At 35.7% G+C, this 22,585-nt stretch overlaps 1 protein-coding gene across 1 annotated transcript; it reads left to right on the forward strand.

Annotated features, from left to right (window-relative positions):
* The first annotated feature begins 4,961 nt into the window (after positions 1–4,961).
* LOC114353029 (homeobox protein Hox-D4a) lies at positions 4,962–6,245 on the forward strand. Its single transcript, XM_028305224.1, has one exon. It carries the CDS (start codon positions 4,986–4,988, stop codon positions 5,895–5,897), a length of 912 nt encoding a protein of 303 aa, XP_028161025.1. The 5' UTR covers positions 4,962–4,985; the 3' UTR covers positions 5,898–6,245.
* The last annotated feature ends 16,340 nt before the right edge of the window (positions 6,246–22,585 follow it).

The raw sequence follows: 22,585 nt of genomic DNA on the forward strand, positions 1-22,585 counted from the left end.
GGCATTGCGTCTTTAATTGTGATAATTCTTGCTTGTATTTTTTCAAGTTTCTTGCATAATTTAAACAAACTTTTACAATAAATTAGGTCCCTAAAACAGAACATCAGATACTAAAAGCACTCTTTAACGTGATAAAAGAGCTGTACAAGGGTTGGGTTCAGTTATAAAATTACCTAAGTACATTTTTACCAAAATTTGCAAATCCATATTGTAAAAATAACGCTCATCATAATTCGAACAAAAACAGAAAATTAAATATTTGTGTGGCACTAAAACAGAAATCTGTTTAAATAATTTACCCTAAGTGCTTTGGAGCATACGGATAAAACACTCAGCAATATTTCACCAGAAAAGTATCAGCATCACTTTTTTGGCTGAAATTTTTCCTAAAATTCTCCCAGTCCCACCGCATTTTAGCTAAAATTTGACTTACCCTTTTTACTGCTCGCCCGCTCTCCATTAATTTTTTGCTTTGATGTTCTAAAAGTTAACATCCTATGGGTGACTTTCAATTTTTGCTAACCCCCTTAGTAAAATGCGATTACTAAAATGTTTGAAAGTTTTAACATGTTGCATTAACAACTCAAAGCCTGCTAAGTGGTTTATTATATTCCTACATATTTTAGATCTTTTGAATATTTAATAACGTTGTATGTATTTAAGTATAGCTAAGTACTTTCAGTTTATTAGAGCATCTGTAAATACATTTAGACAAACAAAGGTAATTAAGATTAAAATGCTTTAGAAATAAGTTTCTTTCTGTACGAGCGGAATGGAAAACGAAGTAAAATAATTAAAAAGTTTTAAAAATGTAGAGTTTGAAGCGGAACTGTTTTTTGGTGTATAAAAAAGTGTCATTGTGTACTTACATGTTATTTTAATAAATAAGTAGTTTGAACTCAAAACTTACACAAAACCTACTTTTAAAAAAAAGTAAAGATACCTACTACCTACCTACTCAACGTCAAAAAAAATCTTTATCCGAATATACGTATAGAGAGAGCAAGAGCTACGGTAACTATTACTGAATTAAAAATACCAAACTATGGATTTCATATTTTCATTGACTAAGCATGGCAAATACGTGTAAAGCCATAAATTACAAAACCACTGAACCGTGAGAAATTGTCGGTGATTTTATAGAAATGAGAATAACACTGAACTCCAAAAGATCAAACCTTCACAAAAATTCGCTCAAACACATGACAAATCGTCCAATAAATACTAACATCACAAAAGCTTAATGGACTCAAAATTTCTCAATGACCATAGAAATAATGTACGATCACCTACGATCTTCAAAGGAATCCTTCTGGGCAGCAAAACGTGAAAGATACGCCAATCTGAGCTTTATTTCACTGCTTAAAAAAACTATTGTAAAACTGATAGTAACAACATACCTGCCTCACCTCTCAAAATCATAATGGTCAAAAGGAATCGATACTTCATTCATAAATCCACCGTGGCAAAACCATGAATGAACGTAGAAATTGTTGAATGAAACCTACAAGTGTACCCCGTAGTGTGACTTGCCTCAGACAAGCGGGCGACAGCATTGTCGTCTCATTTAAAAGTCGTTCTTAGAAGTCGGCCATCTTGGACAAAGCACAGGTGGTCATTAAATAGCCTTTTTGCACTCATTTCCGTTTCGTTTTAATTGCATTTGTGAGTTAAGCAGTTTTGTGTCACGGACTTTGCAATTGGTTTTCTATTGGATTGGAACCTTTGTTAGGTATTGTATTGTTAGAAGTGTGAAGTAGATTAAATGATTGGATTTGGTTATTTAAAAAGTATGAATGCAATAAAAAAATAGTAAAAGATTCAACTTGACCCTAAACTTATTATTTCATTCACTTGATCCTTGATATTTACCAAGCCTTTATATTTTGAGAAACGATAGAGTAAGGTTTCCCAATTTCCAATAAATATACAACAAAATGTTATTTTAATCGTTTGAATTCACAAACGCAGTATTTCTCAAACAAACCAATTATATCCTCTATTGTTTGGGATATCGATTCGGTATCATACGACAGATCAAAAAGAACAAACACGGAGCATTTATTGTGCTTCTTGTACTTTTTAAATTTTGCGCACCACCTGGTATTATCAAATAGGCACAATTATCCATTACCCCTTCGCACGAGGCTGATAATAATACCCCTTTATTATCTGTCTATCTGTATCAACTTCGTTTGGTGAGGGCGTTGGTCCTAAAACACGAGAGTCAGGCGAAAGTGAATGTTATACTATGAGGTATTAAGACTACATCGGCTGCATTATACAAGTTAGTTTTAGTCGCAATGTTTACCTATTTGCTGTAGACGTATTGTTAGCCAGCCGCATCCACTCGTGAGTGTATCTCGATGTGGCAGATTTCGTCAACAATACGGAATCTGCAATTTTTTGCTAAATGTTGCCAACTTGGATTTGCCTTTTTGGCTAATCAATTTGAAACTTCGTCCGTTGGGTACAGAACAATGGCGAGGTTTTTGTTAATGAGGAAATTAGCAAACTTTTATCTGAAGTTGGTTCGTTAAATATTTAATCCAAATTAAGCTTTTATGGAGACATAATTAAAATCATAATGGAATAAAACGTTAACAGACAAAATAATAATGATGGATTTTTGTTCAGCTCCAGTTACTCAACTGATTGTCTATTGTCGTCGACTTTCAGTCTGTGATATTTTTAGATTAAATAATGAGTTTGGAAAGAAAGTAGAGCTTCAGTAATTTAATAAGATCGATCATGGGCTAGATTTTTTGTGATAAATCCATAATTTTTGCAGAAAGGAAAATAATTGATTATGTAACGGATTTTTGTCTAAGACCTGTCAAACTCAATACAAAAAGCATCGGTTATTGTTACGGTTAAAATAAGGAATATGTTAAAGATCCTTCTATGACAAACAAAAAGAAAGCAGCTAAGTTAATGTAAAATGCGCCGCCATATTTTGCCAGACTAAACAATTCATACTTCCGTAACTGTAAGCTTCTTCAAAGAAAATGTAACTTCCAATCGACCATGCGTTAGCTAAAAGCCTTCTGCATTTGCAGCGCATTTCGCCTCTTCCGTTATTGGAAACGCGAAAGCTACATAAAATGCAAGTTTGTCAACCGAATACAAATTTAATGTGAACTGAGTTTTCTAACAAAATAAACTGAACAATATATCTAGCTTACCTTTGAAATATTTAAAATGTTCTTGAAGAACCTCAAAGTTCGTAATAATAATATTTTTTTAATTCAGTTATTATAATTTACACTTAAAATATATTTTCTTTGCTAACTGCTCTAAATCTTTGTCTGAAATGATTTGTTTCTTTCGAAAAGTACTGAAAGGTAAATCTGTAAGTCGAATGAATCTTAAAGCCTTATCAGAAAAACTATCCAAATTATAATAGAAGACATCGCGAAAATAAGTTAAGGGGAGTTAACGTTTGGTTGAGTTTTTAGATGAGTAGAGTCCAGCATCGTAGTTTGCAAAATCATCATCATTTAATTTAATTTTTCCACGAACGTCACGAATGAATCAGCAAAGGTTTGAAATGGACTTAGCTATATCCGATACGTTCTCCACCATTATGAACATGATAGCTTAAAACAGACAAAGTATGGAATACTAGCTTTTGCCCGCGGCTCCACACGCGTGAAAGTTTGTCACAAATCGTCATAAATTATAGCCTATAATAATATGTTATACTGGGTTATACTGTAAAGTTTCATGAAAATCCGTTCAGTAGTTTTTGCGCGAAAGAGTAACAAACATCCAGACATCCACACAAACTTTCGCATTTATAATATTAGTAGGATTAGTACAAAATGTATTTCAAGCCTTGAAGAATAACCTGATACTAATATTGCAAAAAGTATCTATCACAATTTATTTTAATGAAACATACTCGTTCGGTTGTCTTAATAAAAGATTGTGCGATTGGTGCGATTGTGGTCAAATACCTGCCTTGTTATGCATAAAAAAAAGATTATACAGTCGAATGGAGAACCTTTGACTTTTTTGAAGTCGGTTAAAAATAACAGTTATTACTAAACTTTACAAGTTTCATAAAATGAAATTCGTACGACGCTAATAAAAATATAAAGGGTGGTATAAACCACTTAGTGCGAACATTTATTAAATCTGACGTGATAATAAACCGAATTGATTCACAATTATAATGCTACCAAACATTTTTCCCTTTTAATATTCCATAAACTAGTTTCGCAGATGGGGTCAGGCCATGGGCGGGGCATGGACCCGCCAGCCCATGGGGTTGTATCAAAATCTGAAGCGCATACGGCTTCTATTATAGGGTATTCATACTTAATTAATATGATGCTTTGTAGTACGTTTGAAAGGTTTTGATCGTTGTTCCTCAGGATTGGTACGACTTCCTTTTTTAATGAAAGGAGCAACTTTTTCATTCAGTGAAACAATAACTGTTGGTGTACCAACTTACTTTTTTTTGAAACAATCGTTTGGGTAAATGAGAAGGTGTGCACTTTTGGTGTAGGTAGAAACCGCAGTTGAAGCAATACATTTCCAAAAAAGTACGAGGTAGCAACAAGACTCTGTATATCATAAAAATGTTATTATGTTTCTCCAGTCAAAACCGGTAAGCTCAATTACAAAAAATAAAAACCGACAAAGGATGAAACATTTTTATAGCATGTAAAACAGTAACTAAATTGGATTTAATGAGATAGATATTAGGGATGTTAGCGTCCCATACAAAATTATTCATAGCTACTAAAATGCTTCATTCACAATACGTTTTTTTTTCTTCAAACTACACTGGGGCTGACGGCTCTCCGACAAAAGGGTGGGACGGGCCACATAATTGCCAAAACGCTTCGAGTGAGACCTATTGTGTTTATTTACAATAGGGTGCGGGAAGAGGGGGTAGTTTTTGTAATTGTAACTTCGGGCACGTACACCCTTATGCATCAGTAGTGCAGCAAACGCCGCAGCGCGAACAGTGCAACATGTCCCGATCGTTCCTAGTCGACACCTTGATCAGTGATACGAAAGACTGCAAAAAGACAGACATGTCTAGTGAACATTTGAACCCGTACACGAGTTTGATCAATCAGCACTTGGACACACGGCCCAAGTTTCTGCCGTACCCTTACCAGGGTAACCTGAACAATCTTCTGAGCCTTGGACTTCAGCAGCAGCAACGGTCTCCAGACCTATTCCGTCCTTTCCTCGAGCATCTGAACTTCAGATACCCTCTCTTCCATCAGCTACCAAGGCAGCCAGATTTTTTCGAACCAGTACAAAGCGAACAAAGACCATTTGAAGGATATCTGAAAACTGAAGAACAAGAGCCAATTAGTTTTGTGAGCCGAAGAAAAAAATCTGTGTCGCCGTATCTTCATCACCCGTACAAGTCAACAGCAACGTCGCCGGCGAAAAGTCAAGGTCAGAGGTCACCTTCGCTGTCGAGTGAGAGCCGAAATGGAACTCCAAGTCCGCCGCTGGCGCACCCTGAAGAACTCCTCCCTGGTTACTCAAAGGACTTGAAACGAATTCCAATCAAAGAAGACTCTAGCAAACGGATTAGAACCGCCTTCACCGGAACGCAACTTTTAGAGTTGGAGAGAGAATTTTCGATGAACATGTACCTGTCGCGATTGAGACGCATCGAGATCGCGTCGAGACTGAAGCTGTCGGAGAAACAAGTGAAAATCTGGTTCCAGAATCGCCGCGTGAAGTTGAAGAAGGAGGAGAGTCCGATGAGTTCTACCGAGGGTAAAGCTAAGAAGTGCTGCTGCACGAAGGCATCGTGCTCCAAAAACCGGGAATCTTCGTGCGATAACGATCAAGAACAAATCGATGTGGTCAGTGATAACGACACCAGTTTCGAAGCCCAAAACTTATCGCAGTACCCTTGAACTGTCTTACGTTTTAATCAATACGAACTGTTTAAACAGATAAACTTTTGGTAATGTATGTGAATAAATTATTAACGGAGAGTACGCGAAATTTTCGAACTTCGCGAACTTCTTGCTGAGATGGGATGCTGTATAAATATTTGTACATTGTTAGTGTTATAATGATAATTTATGATCATGTGAATTTTGCGAGGATATTCATAGATATATTTTCTTAGCGGTTTACAATTTGTTAGGTGGAATAAATTTTATATTGAATTTGTTTGGTTTTATTGACGCATACCTCAGTAGTGGGGTTGTTCACTGAGTAATTAATTTATGGGACCAGGAATCTCAAGTACCATGAGGAATTTGGGGGACACTGCTAATAAACACATACCACGCGTGCGACAAATAATATTCGGGACATCTATGACAAACAAAAATTGCATATCGTCCAAACTATAAGGGGTATTTTTTGTCGTTAAATAAATTTTTAATATAAACAAATTCCTTTGTTTATTATTATTTTGCAGCATTCATTCCTTTTTACTCAGAGATCCATTTTAATGCTAAATGAAATCATTATATTTTTGATATTTTAATTCCATCAAAGTACAATTACATACAAAGCAAATTAACGGATTTAAAAATATCTACATGTCTCTACCTCGAATACTAATGAGTTCAAAGTGAATAAAATATAAAACAAAATATCAGGAAAGTCTTTGTTAATGTTAACAAAATTACCTTAATAATTATACTTTAACTGTAGTCTCATCGGCATGTGTTGTACTTAATGTTATTTTAAATTTTAACCTTACCTTTAAAACTTTATTTTCACGTAAAAGGTTAAATTTAATTATGTTTAAAGGGTAAAATATGCCCACAAGTGCTTAAGACTAATTAGAAAATCTGAATCATATTTTTTCTAAATTAATCTTATTTAGTTATAATGTCATGTTAATAGTAATTTTGCGCTTAAAAATACATATTATGTAAAAGTAAATCCCTTTAAATACAATTTTAAGAATGCGTTTCATATTGCTGTGACTGCTGTTTTTGCTTTTAATGCCTGCTCAATTGACCATAGACATTTAAGATCTTTTCTGAGAATTAGATGTAGGTGAGTCTTCAAGATGTAGCCTACATAGACTCCTAGAAAAAAAATTTGAGAAAAAACAAGACGAAAAAAATATTCTCTGAGACGGAAGTCCAAGTCTCAATAGACTGGACAACAAAACTTAGGTACTTTATTTCTTTACAGAGTAATTTGAGACAATTATCTTAATTTCTTTATTAGGTGTCTTATTTGATGCGAGAGAAATTAAGAATAATACAAATAATTAACCTACATAGACTAAATATTTACAAATATTTACAAATAAAAAATATGTCCCAAATCGCTGTCCAAACAACGCGACATGGTGCCCAGAATGCTGGCTGCATTTCCGCGCTGAATGGCCAAACTGATTCGTTGGCCAAGAAATGCGCCAGCTCTTATATCACCTGTACAGTCAATCAGCCGCTTGGCTAATTCCCTGTACAGGCGATGAGCACTTGGTCCCCACGGACCTAGCATCTCGACCCCAAATGGCTCAAACATGTAGGTAAGTACTACTAAGACCTACATATTTGCGTCGCTTGAGGGATTCCGCTGATGCAGCGGCAGTACCATTTAAAACACAATTTTTGAATACTTACCTTATTAATTAATAACCTCAGACGAGACTCGAACCCGCGACATTTTTTTGCTCGATATTTAATTGTATATCGCCTTTTAATTGACTTTACCTGTCACATGCCATTTTCTGTTCACACTTAACAACAGCTAGAAAGCAAAGTTACGCAAGGAAGCAGAGTTTAACCCATTAACTTAAGTCAACTATGAAATTAACTTCCAAAACTGCAGTTCGTGAACTCGTGACAATATGTTAACAAGATGGCTTGCAACTTGATAAGTGGAGCTAGGAAAGCTCTGGTACTAAGCTGCAGTGCTTGTGTTTTAAACTTAACATGTTATACAGCTTTAAAATAGCTTGGGAGAGCTCTTGTATCGATTTTGTATGTCGGTTGATCGTCGAGCATGAGGTAAAAGTGCTTATTTACAGAAATAAAATAAATGAGTTTTATGAGCTTTTTTTATCGTAATACTAGCTGACCCGGCGAACTTTGTTCCGCCTTAATGGCAATAAATAAGCTGACTTTTTTTATTTCGAACGGGATAAAAAGTATCCTATGTCCTTCTCCTGGCTCTAAACTATCTCCCTGGCAATTTTCAGCTAAATCGGTTCAGCCGTTCTTGAGTTATAAGTGAAGTAACTAACACGACTTTCTTTTATATATATAACTAGCTGACCCGGCGAACTTTGTTCCGCCTTAATGGCAATAAATAAGCAGACTTTTTTTTTAATTTCGAACGGGATAAAAAGTATCCTATGTCCTTCTCCTGGCTCTAAACTACCTCCCTGACAATTTTCAGCTAAATCGGTTCAGCCGTTCTTGAGTTATAAGTGGAGTAACTAACACGACTTTCTTTTATATAATAGATAAGATTAGCCTTTATGACATTCTACTGTGGGATGTAAGACTCCCCCAATAGCTTCACAAAGTATGATCTCTCATTTTATTCAATAAACAAAGACTTACAAATATACCCAGTAACTATCACTTTAATTTTGATAAGTAGTTACATTCTTTTAACTTTTGTGTGAATTTTGCGTTTCTGTGTACACAAATATTGTCTTTGTATTTTACTCTAACTTTAGCAAACGTCAAAAATCTGTCAAACTCCATACAAAAATCACCAGTTATCGTTATAGTTACAGTCAAAGTTAGGTGGTGCAACTCAGCCTAAGGGTTGAAAATCAATCCATTTCCCAGTAGGTACCTAATGTTAAGACAAACTTCAAAATGTATAAGAATCTTTATAAGCGGTTACGAAAAGCTTCTGTTCTAATGTAATATCATTACAGTAAAAAAAAAAACCCTGCTCTCATATCGTATCCCCATAAACTTGCTAACCAATTATCGTGCAAACAACGGTGATGCGAGGCTTCTCCCACGACGGATCCGCGACCGACTGTTTGCCCGACGACCATCATCCATCTAAAATCAAACAACGTAATTATTTGCTAAAAGCATTTATTATCTATGGAGGGATGCTTTGCCGCGTGGCGGCCATATTATCATCACCACCTCTTTGCTGTCACTCAACGGTTACTTTTCTCTATTACAATAAACTTAGAGTTCATAATCGCATGGTCGATGTATTCGTACTGGCACAAAAGAAGTTGTAATCTATCGCCGGCCGCGTGTCCACCTTTTCATCAGTATCTGTTCGAATTTCAAATCCATTTGAATTGGGAATTTGTTTTTAATCAGCGAGTTCTCTTTTACGTTCGAACTGTCATTAGAGTGTGTTCCTATTGTCGACTTGATTTATTTACCAAAGAGATTTTTCGGTCAGCAGTTTTGGGGTCCGGTGGGAACACGGTTTATTTGTTGTTAATTATATCATTAATACGGTTTCTTTTAGAAGTAGTGGGTAAACGCAATGGTTTGAAAAGTACACACTAGTAGATTTATTGTTACAATAAAAAATAACATATTCGGCACATTTGGTGCAATAACGTCAGAAGTGCAAAAAACAGTGACATTATTGTTGATTTTATTTGATATTCTCCTATGTCTTAAAACAATCACTTGTAAAAACAAACTTAATCATCAGGTATTTTTTGACATTACAAAGCTTACACACAACTAAAATATGTAAATAATTATGCGCATTTATTTCACTACACTGGGTACTAACGAACACCAAACTGCAGAATCATAACAATCAGAATTATCATCGAGTGCCTTGTTACGCTTATCCTAATTATTTGATTCACTAACAATGGGCGACAAAAATATCGGTACAATTTTTTTCCAACATTTATAGAAAACTGACCTTTGTTGCAACAGAATAAGGTTCAGCTAAAATATGGTAAATGCACAAATTGTTGCACCCCATAAATCCGCATCACGCTGACAACCGTGTTTTGTCACTGGTAATAGGTTACGGTTTTCAAAACTTATGTCACCCATCATTTGCATCTTCAATCCGATTTGTACTCAAACTAACTGCACCTAAGTTCACTTTTGCATGACTTTTAATTTTTTGAGTTGTGACCCTATTATTTTCGTCCGCGTTTCTATTAATGTTAGAGCTAATCCAATTTGTGTCATCCCCTTTTTGAAATAGGGTAGCATTTGGTTTGTTACCGATGTTACCTTTCGGATTATCCTGTGGATCCAGATGGGAATGACAATACAATGCAATATCATTTTGTCGGTGTAGCGAATTGAGCGGGTTTGATATTTGATAAATGGAAATTTAAAGTTGTCTAGGTGTTTGTGAAACAAAGTTAACGGGATTCGATACGGACCGAATAACAATTTGGACTGAAACGCAAATTGTGTTTTAAAGTTTCAATGTAAACAGAGATTTTGGGGCTGGCAAACAAGAGGCTCAGTTGGTTCAGTATTTACTTACGCAATTCATTCAAAGTCGATCTGAAAATGATTATGAAACATTAATCACATGTTCCNTACCAGCACATGCTCGAATCGAATTAATTATTAGGACATGGACAAGGAGTCAAGACATTTCATAAAATTCTTAAACACTTTAACATAAATTTTTCATATTGCTTTGGTATTTGTAGATGTTCTACCCTTTACTGTATAATAATATTATTTAGTAAGATAAGATAGAAGATAAAAGAAGTAAGTATTATTTTGCAGCAAAAATGTAGACTCAGATGTGTGCACATTTTGTAACTAAAATACTCGTACGATTTATAATTGAGCCTACCAGNCATGTTCCATACCATATACCAGATACCAGCACATGCTCGAATCGAATAATTATTAGGACATGAAAAAGGAGTCAAGACATTACGTAACAATTCTTAAACAATTTAATCAACATGCATATTTTCATATTGCTTTCGTGTTTTGAAAAGATAATCCTATAGATGGGATGTACAGTCAGCGTCAAATATTATATGTAGTTCACGACACCTAAAATGGCCAAAAAGTTCGCAATACGTCTTTGTCACAATTGGAATATAATTGTGTTGTCAACATTTTGACCACTTTGGGTGTCATGAATTAGGTACTTGTAGATGTTCTACCCATTGCTGTATAATAATATTTTTTAATAAGATAAGATAGAAGATAAGAGAAGTAAGTACTATTTTGCAGAAAAAATGTAGAGTCAGATGTGTGCACATTTTATAACTAAAAAACTCGTACAATTTATAATTGAGCCTACCAGATTAAACTGCTAGCTCACTGTGGCGATTATTCTATCAAAAGTTTAAATAAACGTATACAGATTGGCGTAGTCAGTTGTAAACTGTTTCAGAGCCAGTTGGCATATTAAATGCGGCGCCTTTCCACTCAGTCTAAAATAAAGGATGACACATCCAGTAGTAATAGATTTGGACGCGGATTTTAAGGATATGTATGTGATTTAAATCTATACTAATATTATAAATGCGAAAGTAACTCTGTCTGTCTATCTGTCTGTCACGCTTTCACCCCTAAATCACTGAAACGATTTTGATGAAAGGCATAGAGATAGTTTGAGTCCCGGGAAAGGACATAGGATAGTTTTTATCACGGTATTTGAAACAGGGACGCGCGAGATAAAGTTTTTCTGTGACAGACAAAATTCCACGCCGGGCGGAAAGCTAGTAATATTATAACTCTTACTAGCTTTTGGAAGACGTGGTATTAGGTCTCCAACTAGGAGAGCCGAAGGTCTGATGAAAATCACGCGAAGCACCTGGATGCAGGCAGCGCACGACCGGTCATTGTGAAAATCCTTGGGGGAGGCCTTCGTCCAGCTACTTACGTCATTGGCTGAAACAAACAAACTAGTTTCTGCCCGTAACTTCATATTGGTAGATTTCGTTAAACTATACCTAAACGTCATACTTTTCTGATACGTCATAAGCAAAGGTCAACAGTGTAAAGTTTCATTGAAATCAATCGAGCAGGTTTAGAATAACAAAAATCCTTTGAATCAATGAGCGTAGCAATCCAATCAAATAATAATGGTGTGTAAACAAAAACAAAACAATTTGTACTGAAAACCGTCAACTTTAAGGGCGTTCTAAAAATCCGATCAATATGTCCACAAAAGATACATACGGTTATAAAGATCCAACTGAATGAAAGTACTAAAAAAGTACAATAAAACTCAAACTCTAAAGTTCTCTACAAAAGTTTGAAAATACGTTGGCAAAAATAAGGGCGGTTACCACAAACTTTCGTTTATTATTTTAACGACACGTTAAAAAGCTTATAGACCGATAAACGCGTATCCAGAAAACAAATGTTGGTGTAATATTGCTCGTAAATGTGACTTTGTGTTCGTTGAATATACAATCAAACAATAAAATTTGCAATTTCGTGGGTATGTCAAAGGTCATATGTAAAATATAGATAGCTGTAAAGTTAAAGTTTTGTGATCATCCTGGTTTTACTTCTCTTCTTCCTCGGTCCCTCACTGATGAGGATCGCGACCACACATTGTGTTCCTCCACAGACTGCGGTCATAAGCTGTGTGGACCGCACGATGCAACCGCCCACCGTCTTCCTCACTGCGTTTGACCATCTCATCGGTGCCTACCTTGAGCAAGTCTGCCTTCCATTTGTCCCAAGATAATTTGTTTCTCCAGACAATGACTTGACTTGCTTGGCAGCTAATGCTTATAAGTTGTACAAAAGGTCTTCAGTTTGTAACAGCCGTTTAACTTCTTAACAGGTAGGTTAAACATAAATGTGCAAACAAACGTAAAGTTATCAAAGACTAGCACTAGTCCGCTCGCGACCTCGTACGCGTAGAGTTAGTTATTTGAACATAATTAGGGTGGAGTTTCTTAAAATCCGTTCTTAGCGGATGTCTACAACCTATAAGGATCCTGCCAACCTGCTAAATTAGTAGGTGTTATAAATTTTTCATGAAACCTACCCAGGTCCCATTAAATTAGAATAGTACCTGAACGATTTTCAAATTTTTTTCAGGAACCTAACCGTAACTTTTCAGGAATTTTAGGTCTTAAAAATCTTAGGTTTTTCAGGTTTTAGTTTCAAAGATTTCTTGATTAATCAGTGAGAGATATTTCGCTTTTACGAGTATATCAAAGAAACCGTAGTTTATTCTGATTCTTTTTACCACGGCTAAATAAAACATGTTCATCCTTTAAATCCAGTGCCATGATGAGAGTAATTTGAGTCAAGCGACGCCGCTCCTCTAAATTACTGCATTCAGAAATGTCGTTTAATTTTATTTCAAAATGTAAATACTTATCTCGAATCTCGCCTGCATGCTTTGGTTTAATCGAGCTTATTTTATTTTGGCTTGTGTAATGGTAGCAATATGTTTTAAAACGGTAGCAAACGACTCTCATAATTTTTAAAATAAAAGTTACACTGACAATACAGTGTGAGTCACGTTAAAGTGTACATATGAAAATAGAAGAAACTAGAACTATTTTTATCGACAAAAAAGAGGTAAAAAAAAATTTGAGATTTTTTTTTAATTTTTTAAAGATTTTTTTTCTTCCAATTACTTATTGTAAAGAAAACGTAGTAACTTTTAAACTAAGCGGTATATCCTGATAAAATAAAAACAGTAATAAAGCTAAATAACAGGCGATACTAAAAAAATACATAAAANCAAATTATTTTTAATTTTTTCACTTAAAAAATGAAGTGCTTGACATTGAACACATTCATAAATCATAGAACCAACTGAATGTACTGATACTTGAATGGTGTTATTTGAAAGTGCTAAATATAAATAGTTAGTCCTGGGGGGCTGATATTCTGTACTAAGCCTGCTTGAATATTTACGTTTTTTTGGGGGTTTGCCCGCCATTTGATATGTTTTCTTTCTCTTCTTCTTCTAAAGAAATAAAATCACTGCTGACTGACAGCAGCTGTTTTTCCTTGTTGTTCGAAGAAGCATCATCACTGCTGACTGACAGTTGCTGTTTTTTCTTGTTGTCCGAAGAAGAATTATCAATCATCAATGAATCCTCGATTAGCGTCAACTCTTCGTTATCAACCTTAAAAGAGAAATATATTTATGAATAGCTAATTTAAAGCTTTAATTTAAAGATATAATTTAAATTTTTAATTCTATATTGTGTTACTCTTATTAAACAAATNAAGGGCGTTCTAAAAATCCGATCAATATGTCCACAAAAGATACATACGGTTATAAAGATCCAACTGAATGAAAGTACTAAAAAAGTACAATAAAACTCAAACTCTAAAGTTCTCTACAAAAGTTTGAAAATACGTTGGCAAAAATAAGGGCGGTTACCACAAACTTTCGTTTATTATTTTAACGACACGTTAAAAAGCTTATAGACCGATAAACGCGTATCCAGAAAACAAATGTTGGTGTAATATTGCTCGTAAATGCGTCTTTGTGTTTGTTGAATACACAATCAAACAATAAAATTTGCAATTCCGTGGGTATGTAAAAGGTCACGATATATAAAATGGAGATAGGTAGCTGTAAACTTATAATATATGTGATCATCCTGGCTTTACTTGCTTGGCAGCAAATGCAGCAAACGGAATTCAGTTTGTAACAGCCGTTTAACTTCTTAACAGGTAGGTTAAACATAAATGTGCAAACAAACGTAAAGTTATCAAAGACTAGCGGCCGCCCGCGACCTCGTACGCGTAGAGTTAGTTATTTGAACATAATTAGGGTGGAGTTTCTTAAAATCCGTTCTTAGCGGATGTCTACAACCTATAAGGATCCTGCCAACCTGCTAAATTAGTAGGTGTTATAAATTTTTCATGAAACCTACCCAGGTCCCATTAAGTTAGAATAGTACCTGAACGATTTTCAAATTTTTTTCAGGAACCTAACCGTAACTTTTCAGGAATTTTACGTCTTCAAAAATCTTAGGTTTTTCAGGTTTTAGTTTCAAAGATTTCTTAATTAATCAGTGAGAGATATTTCGCTTTTACGAGTATATCAAAGAAACCGTAGTTTATTCTGATTCTTTTTACCTCGGCTAAATAAAACATGTTCATCCTTTAAATCCAGTGCCATGATGAGAGTAATTTTGAGTCAAGCAACGTCGCTCTTCTAAATTACTACATTTAGAACTGTCGTTTAATTTTATTTCAAAATGTAAATACTTATGTACTTAGCTCGAATCGAGCTTATTTTATTTTAGCTTGTGTAATGGTAGCAATATGTTTTAAAACGGTAGCAAACGACTCTCATAATTTTTTAAATAAAAGTTACACTGACAACATAAACTGTCAGAGTCTCAACGTAGAGCCTTGGATTGACTGACTATGTAACGCCAAAAGGCATATGGTTTTATAGGCATACTAACTGTGCCCGCGACTTCGTACGCGTGAAAACCCGTTTTCGCAACATTTTTCATTTTTGCTCTGCAACTATTTCTCGTATCGTATATAGCCTTCCTCGATAAATGGGCTTTCTAACACTGAAATATTTTTTCAAATCGGACCAATAGTTTCTGAGATTAGCGCGATCAAGTAAACAAACAAACAAACTCTTCAGCTTTATAATATTAGTATAGATGTACTAACTACTAATATTAACGCGGATACAACAGTATCGGCTTTCGTTTCCAAGAAAAAAGGCCAATAATCTTATGTTCTGAATATGTCCTGAGCTCTGAGATTAAACTGATATCCAATCAGTCCATTACACCCTGGTTCACATGAGTTCAAAGCCAGATTTAGTATCATAATATAGTCACATAAATATATTTTAGGTTCTATAACCTTTTTGACTAAAATAGAGGAACATTGGTCTCAACGGTACATTTTTGTATGAGTTACGTACTCACGGCTTCAGTTGAGACCCGACTTTCTCTATTTTAGTTGTCATGGAACGCGAAAGTATAAAATCTTTTATAATATAATAGTATCAGGCGTTATTTTGCGGAAATCCATTTTTAGATAAAAAAAAATGTAACTACTAGCTTAAGATTTCCGCCGGCATGCGGCACAAGTACCCACTACCTGCGCCCACCGATCATGTTATAGTACAAGCAATTACAAGAAACACCGCCCATCCTTCCACCAGTTTAAGTTAAGTAATTTTATCTTTTTATTTTTTTAAAATCCTATAACCGTTTTGTTGCTCCTAAAAGGAAACGTATAATTTTAATATAAACCAAGCTATGACCACGTTCCGCGTGCCAGCGCCGCGTCATTTTCCGCCACATTGCGCCCACAATCAATTTGGCAGCCGCCGAACAGGTGATAACTCCAAATTAGGTGCGGTGGAGCTTGCCCGAACACAGGCTTACCATCAATAGGTAATAACTTTTTACCTTAAAATTGGTAGATAGCTGGCTTTTTCTTTTTAGCCAGTTACGACTTTGGTGACGGTCTTTAAGCAAAGCTTTTGAAGATTCAACTGGGATCTATTGTAATCACTACATAGTTCAAAGTCGCTTTCCTGTCTGTCCCTATGTATGCTTAGATCTTTAAAACTACGCAATGGATTTTGATGCTGTTTTTAATAGATAGAGTAATTCAAGAGGAAGGTTTATATGTATACTTAGCACCCGTGCGAAGCCGGAGCGGGTTACTAGTGAATGGATAAGACTGTACAGTGGAAATAGAGCCCGCAATTACAGGTGTTATACAGCAAGCAGAATTTCAAGCAAGCTCTCCTTTACTTACGGGACTGTTCCCACCTGTCGTTCCCACCACTGCAACTCCTGTGTAGCCAGGATTTACTTGACCGCCATAAAAACCCAACCAACGAAGGTCAAGTTTGTCCCGGGGAAAGTTAAACTGCCATTGGACCCGCAACGAAATTAAACTATCCGTTACATATAAAATGTGAAACTTCTACCACTTCTTCACGTGTCTTGTCAAGAACAACTTGTAGTAAGGCAAAAATAACTAGCACTATGGACAACCACTAGGTACCTAAAACAGAAAATTTTATGGACTGTAAATCTATACTAATATTATAGGTAAATGTGAATGAAATTAAATGAAATGAAAGTAACTCTGTATGTCTGTCTGTCTGTCTTGCTTTCACGCCTAAACCACTGAACCGATTTTGATGTTTGGCGTAGAGATAGAGTTTGAGTCCCGGGAAAGGAAATAGAATAGGGACGCGCGCGATAAAGTTTTTCTTTGACAGACAAAATTCCACGCGGGCGAAGCCGCGGTCGGAAAGCTAGTAATACCATAATTTTAATAGTGACTGAGTTTCTTGCGCTGCTTCTTCACAGCACTGGCCCATTTATTGTCCCGAAGCAGTGGTAGGGTTAATATTGGGACGTGTAAAAGCGCTTTTTTAAAGCCTATTTGCACAAATAAATGAATTTTATGAATTTATTTTATTTTTTTATATTCCGAAAGCTGTCTGTTTGAAGAGCTAAATGATATTGTAATATTAGATGGCTGGTTCTATCATGGCTACTATGAAATAATGTTCCTTTATCTTCGCTACAAACATAGTAGTTTCCTAGAAACAAGTTTATCGAGGTATTCTACTTGAGTAGAGCTTGAGCCAAAATTGAGGCAGGAATTTGATGTAAGTATGCCTAGCACCTCACTATAATATTAGAGACTTCATTCTATACTAATATTATAAAGTTGAGGAGTTTGTTTGTTTGCTTGAACGCGCTAATCTCAAGAACTACTGGTCCGATCTGATAATTTTTGTGTTGGATAGCCCATTTATCGAGAAAGACTATTATATTTAACATTATTATATTTAATATTATTTAATTATTATATTATTATATTTAACATCACCCTACAGCCAATAGGAGCGCAGCAGTAAAACGGGGTAACTAATTCAAATATGTAGTTTGTTCCGGCGTTTCGGCGTTTCTTCTCAACACTTGCTTTGTCTCGAAGCGCTGGTAGAGCCAAAAGATAAGGAGACATGTAAATTGCCCCATAAGGGCCACCTTTTTTTATTTACTATATTTTGAAGTTCATAAGTGCCACTTGTGGTCAAAGTTGAATAAATATTATTGATTTTGATTTTGAAACAGTTTTCACGCGTACGAAGTCGCGGGCACAGCTAGTATTAAGACAAAGAGGAGGCTTGAGATATTATATTGCGGATATTAAACTTTGTGTTGAACAAAGACGTTTAGATCAAAGACAGAAAATTCCATCGTATACAAATTGATGGAAGACGTGTATACGGGATTTAATGGTAAAGTGTAGGTACCTACTACTTATGTGTTCTCGGGCAATATTCGATCAAAATTTTATTATAATCTGCGATTTTCGACTTTGCCAATATTTTGTGATAATAAAACGATATTTACGAGGACGTCCTGTGGCTGAGATGTGAATGATTTCTTTATTTATAAAGGTACACCAACAGCAAAACACATAAGACTTTTGCAATACATTTTATTTTAATAGTTTACCAATTACAATATCCTAACATATTGTTTAATAAGGAGTTAAAGGAAAATCTTATCATTTCTATAACTATTAGGTAAGTATTATGTGATATTGAACTATTAAAATAAAATATAGAGCTTCCGAAAAGTTAATATGTACGAGTATCAAAAAAATACTATAACGTCTCCGCTACTTGAGAAGTGGTTTTTTCATTGACAAACTGAATATGTAAGAAGAATACTTACAATTGTACCAAGTGCGACATGACGAATCATCCATTGTATCCCGCCCCATTCACAAGCTCTCTATAGACCCTCTCTGCATCCTCCATCGATCGACCATTGATCCACCATGAAACTACGCGTAATTTATGTCAACGTGTGACGAATCGAGCAATATTGCATTTATTCAGTTCGGTTAAGTATAGATAACGGAATAGATAATCGATTAGTTTATTATATCGATAAGTATGGGACGGTTTGGCGTAATAAATATTAGCTCTAATAAAAGACGTGTTGAAGTATTGAGTTTATTGAAGGGCGAGTGTGATGTGAAAATAAGGTAGTTTAATACAAAGAATCGAGTCATTTAAGATGGCTGAGCAAAAAATAGGAAGTAGAATGTAGATATGTGAGTTTAGTAAGGCTTATTTCTATTCGAGGTTGAAAGTAAGGGGCGATACATATTAGGGTGGTCCTTATTTTTCGACTTTTGAATTCTCCCCGGGGCACTTTCTCATTCGATTATATACCTCTAAATATGAAATTAGCATTTTTTGTTTTTTTTTGGGTTAAGATTTAGAGGTCGCTACCAGCTGTCAAAATATTTACAAAAAGCTTTGAAGATCTTAAATCATGGTTTCATAAATGTTTTATTTAAGTGTTTATATCACATTTTAGGTGCAAATGAACATCGCATAGATAAAATAGACAATCGCTTCTTGTCCCCTTCTCCCCTCAACCCCTCTTCTGTACCGACCATAGTACCGACGCGTCGAGATACTAACAAGTAAACTCTTATATCTTAAAAATAATTGATTCAAATATGTACATTGTACATAATATCTTAGTTCATAGCAACAACAATAATTTTGTAATATTTTTACTTGGCTTCGGCTAAAAATAAATGAATCTAACAAATTTCGATTTCGTGTTTTTACTTAAAATTCAAACCTTGGTAGCGACCCCTAAATGTCTTTTAAAAATTAAAAAAAAAATAATGAAAGACTTTCATATGGTATATATTCAAATTACGTGGTGCCCCGCAAAATATAAGAAAAAAATTTTTTTTCGTTGGAATAAGGACCACCCTAATACATATAGGTAACGATAAATGTAACCCAAAATTCTATAGATATGTAAACACAACATAAGTCTTCTTGACTACTGAAATCTTTAAAATCACACTTACATTTTGCCTCAATATTGAAATAAATCCCATAAAACACCACGAAAAATACTATCAATTTTTAGTTCCTTCGCAGTCGTAACAATTCCAAAGTATACGAACGCGAAGTTACTTAAGACCAGAGTTAATAAAACAATAGAAAAGGCAAAAATCAGGTATTTTGAGCAGACTCAGACAGAGTTAGCAAAGTTAGCCAATAAAGAATTGAAAATGCACTCTTGCAACCGGGTAAAGAGCGTCGCACATTTATCAACCCGGAAAGGGATCGTGACCGTATCAACCTGAGGCGGTATTCTTTCTATGAAACTCCATACTGCAACGCACTTATCCGCACCGTAACGAAAAGCTTAGGCGTAGACCACCGACTAATTACAGAGTTAATGAGTAGCACAATTCAGCGTGGATTAGCGGGGAGTTGCGCCGAATTTTGTCAGTGTGTGCGTGCGCGCCGCATACGTATTGGCGCGCTCACATACAAACCGCGCTCGGTGCGTTTGTATGAAGATGACCTACTCATTTGTATTTACTCTGCTAATTATCGGCCGATAGTTGGGCCCGATTCTAATTTGTATGAAATCGAAATCGGTGTAATAATAATATGCGCACTTCCATACATGCTCATACGGATTAAATATCGTTCAACTAGAAGTCCGTGGTCTACGTCTAGACAAACGCTTCGCCTCGCAATGAGGGCTATCGTTTTAGCGCTCACCAGTTAGCGCCACTGTAGAGTAAGGTCCTGTCACTTGCTAGTAGCGAAGACAGTGGCGCCGACTGGTGAGCGCTAAAGTGGTAGGAGGACTATCGCATTTGCACTCATCAAGATGACGCCACTGTAGAGTAAGGTCCTGTCAATCGCCAGGGGTGCCAACTGTTAAGTATAAAAACGATAGCCCTCATTGAAAGGCGATGACAGCTCGCGAAAGGTGATACTTTGTTGATCCCTTTCCGAGTTGATAAGTCTGCTATGAGCTTAAACAGGTGCTGGCAACCCAATCGGGGGTCAGTGACCTGAGAGGTCGTGACCTCAGCAATAAATCTGAGAAATAAAATGTTTATCACACCTGTGAAGGAACAGAACGATTGGGATTCTCTACACGGTGTATTGGGCGCTGTGACATGGAGTTAATCAAGTCCAATTCATGGAAACCTTTGGTTGTAGACCGGTGGATCTGGAATCGATTCTTAGATGGGACTGTAAAAAACCTTTTGTAGTACTTCAGTTTGTCGATCTTCGAAGGCTTAAATAAAAAAAGGACATAATTATAGTAAATTACGAACTATCCAACATGTTCAGGCGCGTGCCTGTGCGGTTTCTAACAGCAAAACAACGATCTCGTGAAAGTGTTTGTGTCGACACATAGGCGCGTCCATAGATTTTTATTCTTGTATAATGTAGGTAGTTCACTTGCCATCCAACTCTCACACTGTAAAAGTATCTCTGAATAGATTTACTCTAATTTCATCCCCTCATGGGCCACCATGTATTGTGTTTAGGCACAGTATGGTAGCAGCAATAAAACTAGGTTTTTGATGAAATTAGAGTAAATCTATTCAGAGATACTTTTACAGTGTGAGAGTTGGATGGCAAGTGAACTACCTACATTATACAAGAATAAAAATCTATGGACGCGCCTATGTGTCGACACAAACACTTTCACGAGATCGTTGTTTTGCTGTTAGAAACCGCACAGGCACGCGCCTGAACACAACATAAAACGAATGCCGTGGTCAGCTACAATCGATGCAAATTAATCGATTTTTTTTCACCTAAATTTCAGCTATGATTTAGAATACTTAGATATTTAAACACAAGGAACCGGTCGTTATGAAAATCTTTGGGGGAGAGGTTTTTGTTTGGCAGTGGACGCACAACGGCTGAAACAAATGAAATTATTATTAAAAAACAAATAGGTATCAATTATTAATATTTTGTCGAATTAGCAAGCTGAAGTGGCAATGGGCAGGGCACATAGTACGCAGAACTAACGGGCGATGGGGCAGCAAAGTTTTGGAATGGAGGAAAACGTAATTCCACGCTGCGCTACGCAATGCCACCCACAAGGTGGACCGACGACATCATAAGGTAGCAGGGAAGCGCTAGACGCAGGCCGCTGCCAATCGAGCAACATGGAAAGCATTGGGGGAGGCCTATGTTCAGCAGTGGGCGTCCTATGGCTGAAATGATGATGATGAATATTTTGTCGTAATTTGTATCATCATCTTAACCCCATAACATTTTCCCTTAACAAGAACACTCTTGTTATTATGTAGATAAAAATACAATTTGCTTCCAAAGCGATCTCATTCCATCCTTATTACATTACGAATATTTCCTCTCACTCGATTATTTCCTGACTCATTTATTCTTTATCTTCGAGATGGGCATTATGCTGATGGAACAAGGTCGAGAATGGCTTATTTTTTGTGAAATTACACCATTCAATGGCCAAAGCACGGTGAAAGAAAAATGTAGAGAGCTTTCTTAGAAAACATAAGTATTTGTACAGACAACAGCACGTCAAGCTGAACACGCATCAACAAGCATCTTATAAAAGTCGTAATAGGTTTTATTTTGAAATAAAAAAAATATGAAGAAAGATAATACATACTAATCAACTATATTATGTTTAGTGATGTTAAGTTCGGGGCTAGGTAATATTTTTTTTGTGATAGTTGATTGAGAAATTGGAAATAATCATGTTTAAATAAATACTTACGTACCTACGTTAATTTGAGAAATTGTCATTCTCATATCCTGAAATAGACCCTTAAATCCCGATTCGGATACTAATATTTAAAACTCTATTCGTCGAACTTGAATATTCCATCTTCCTACTGCTAATTTC

This window comes from Ostrinia furnacalis, unplaced genomic scaffold (assembly GCF_004193835.3).
Source record: "Ostrinia furnacalis isolate ACB-3 unplaced genomic scaffold, ASM419383v2 OfSCF0015, whole genome shotgun sequence".
Taxonomy (NCBI): Eukaryota; Metazoa; Arthropoda; class Insecta; order Lepidoptera; family Crambidae; genus Ostrinia; species Ostrinia furnacalis.

Bases quoted from the DNA above. Each gene is read 5' to 3' on its own strand.
- LOC114353029 (XM_028305224.1), top strand. From the start codon at position 4,986: ATGTCCCGATCGTTCCTAGTCGACACCTTGATCAGTGATACGAAAGAC.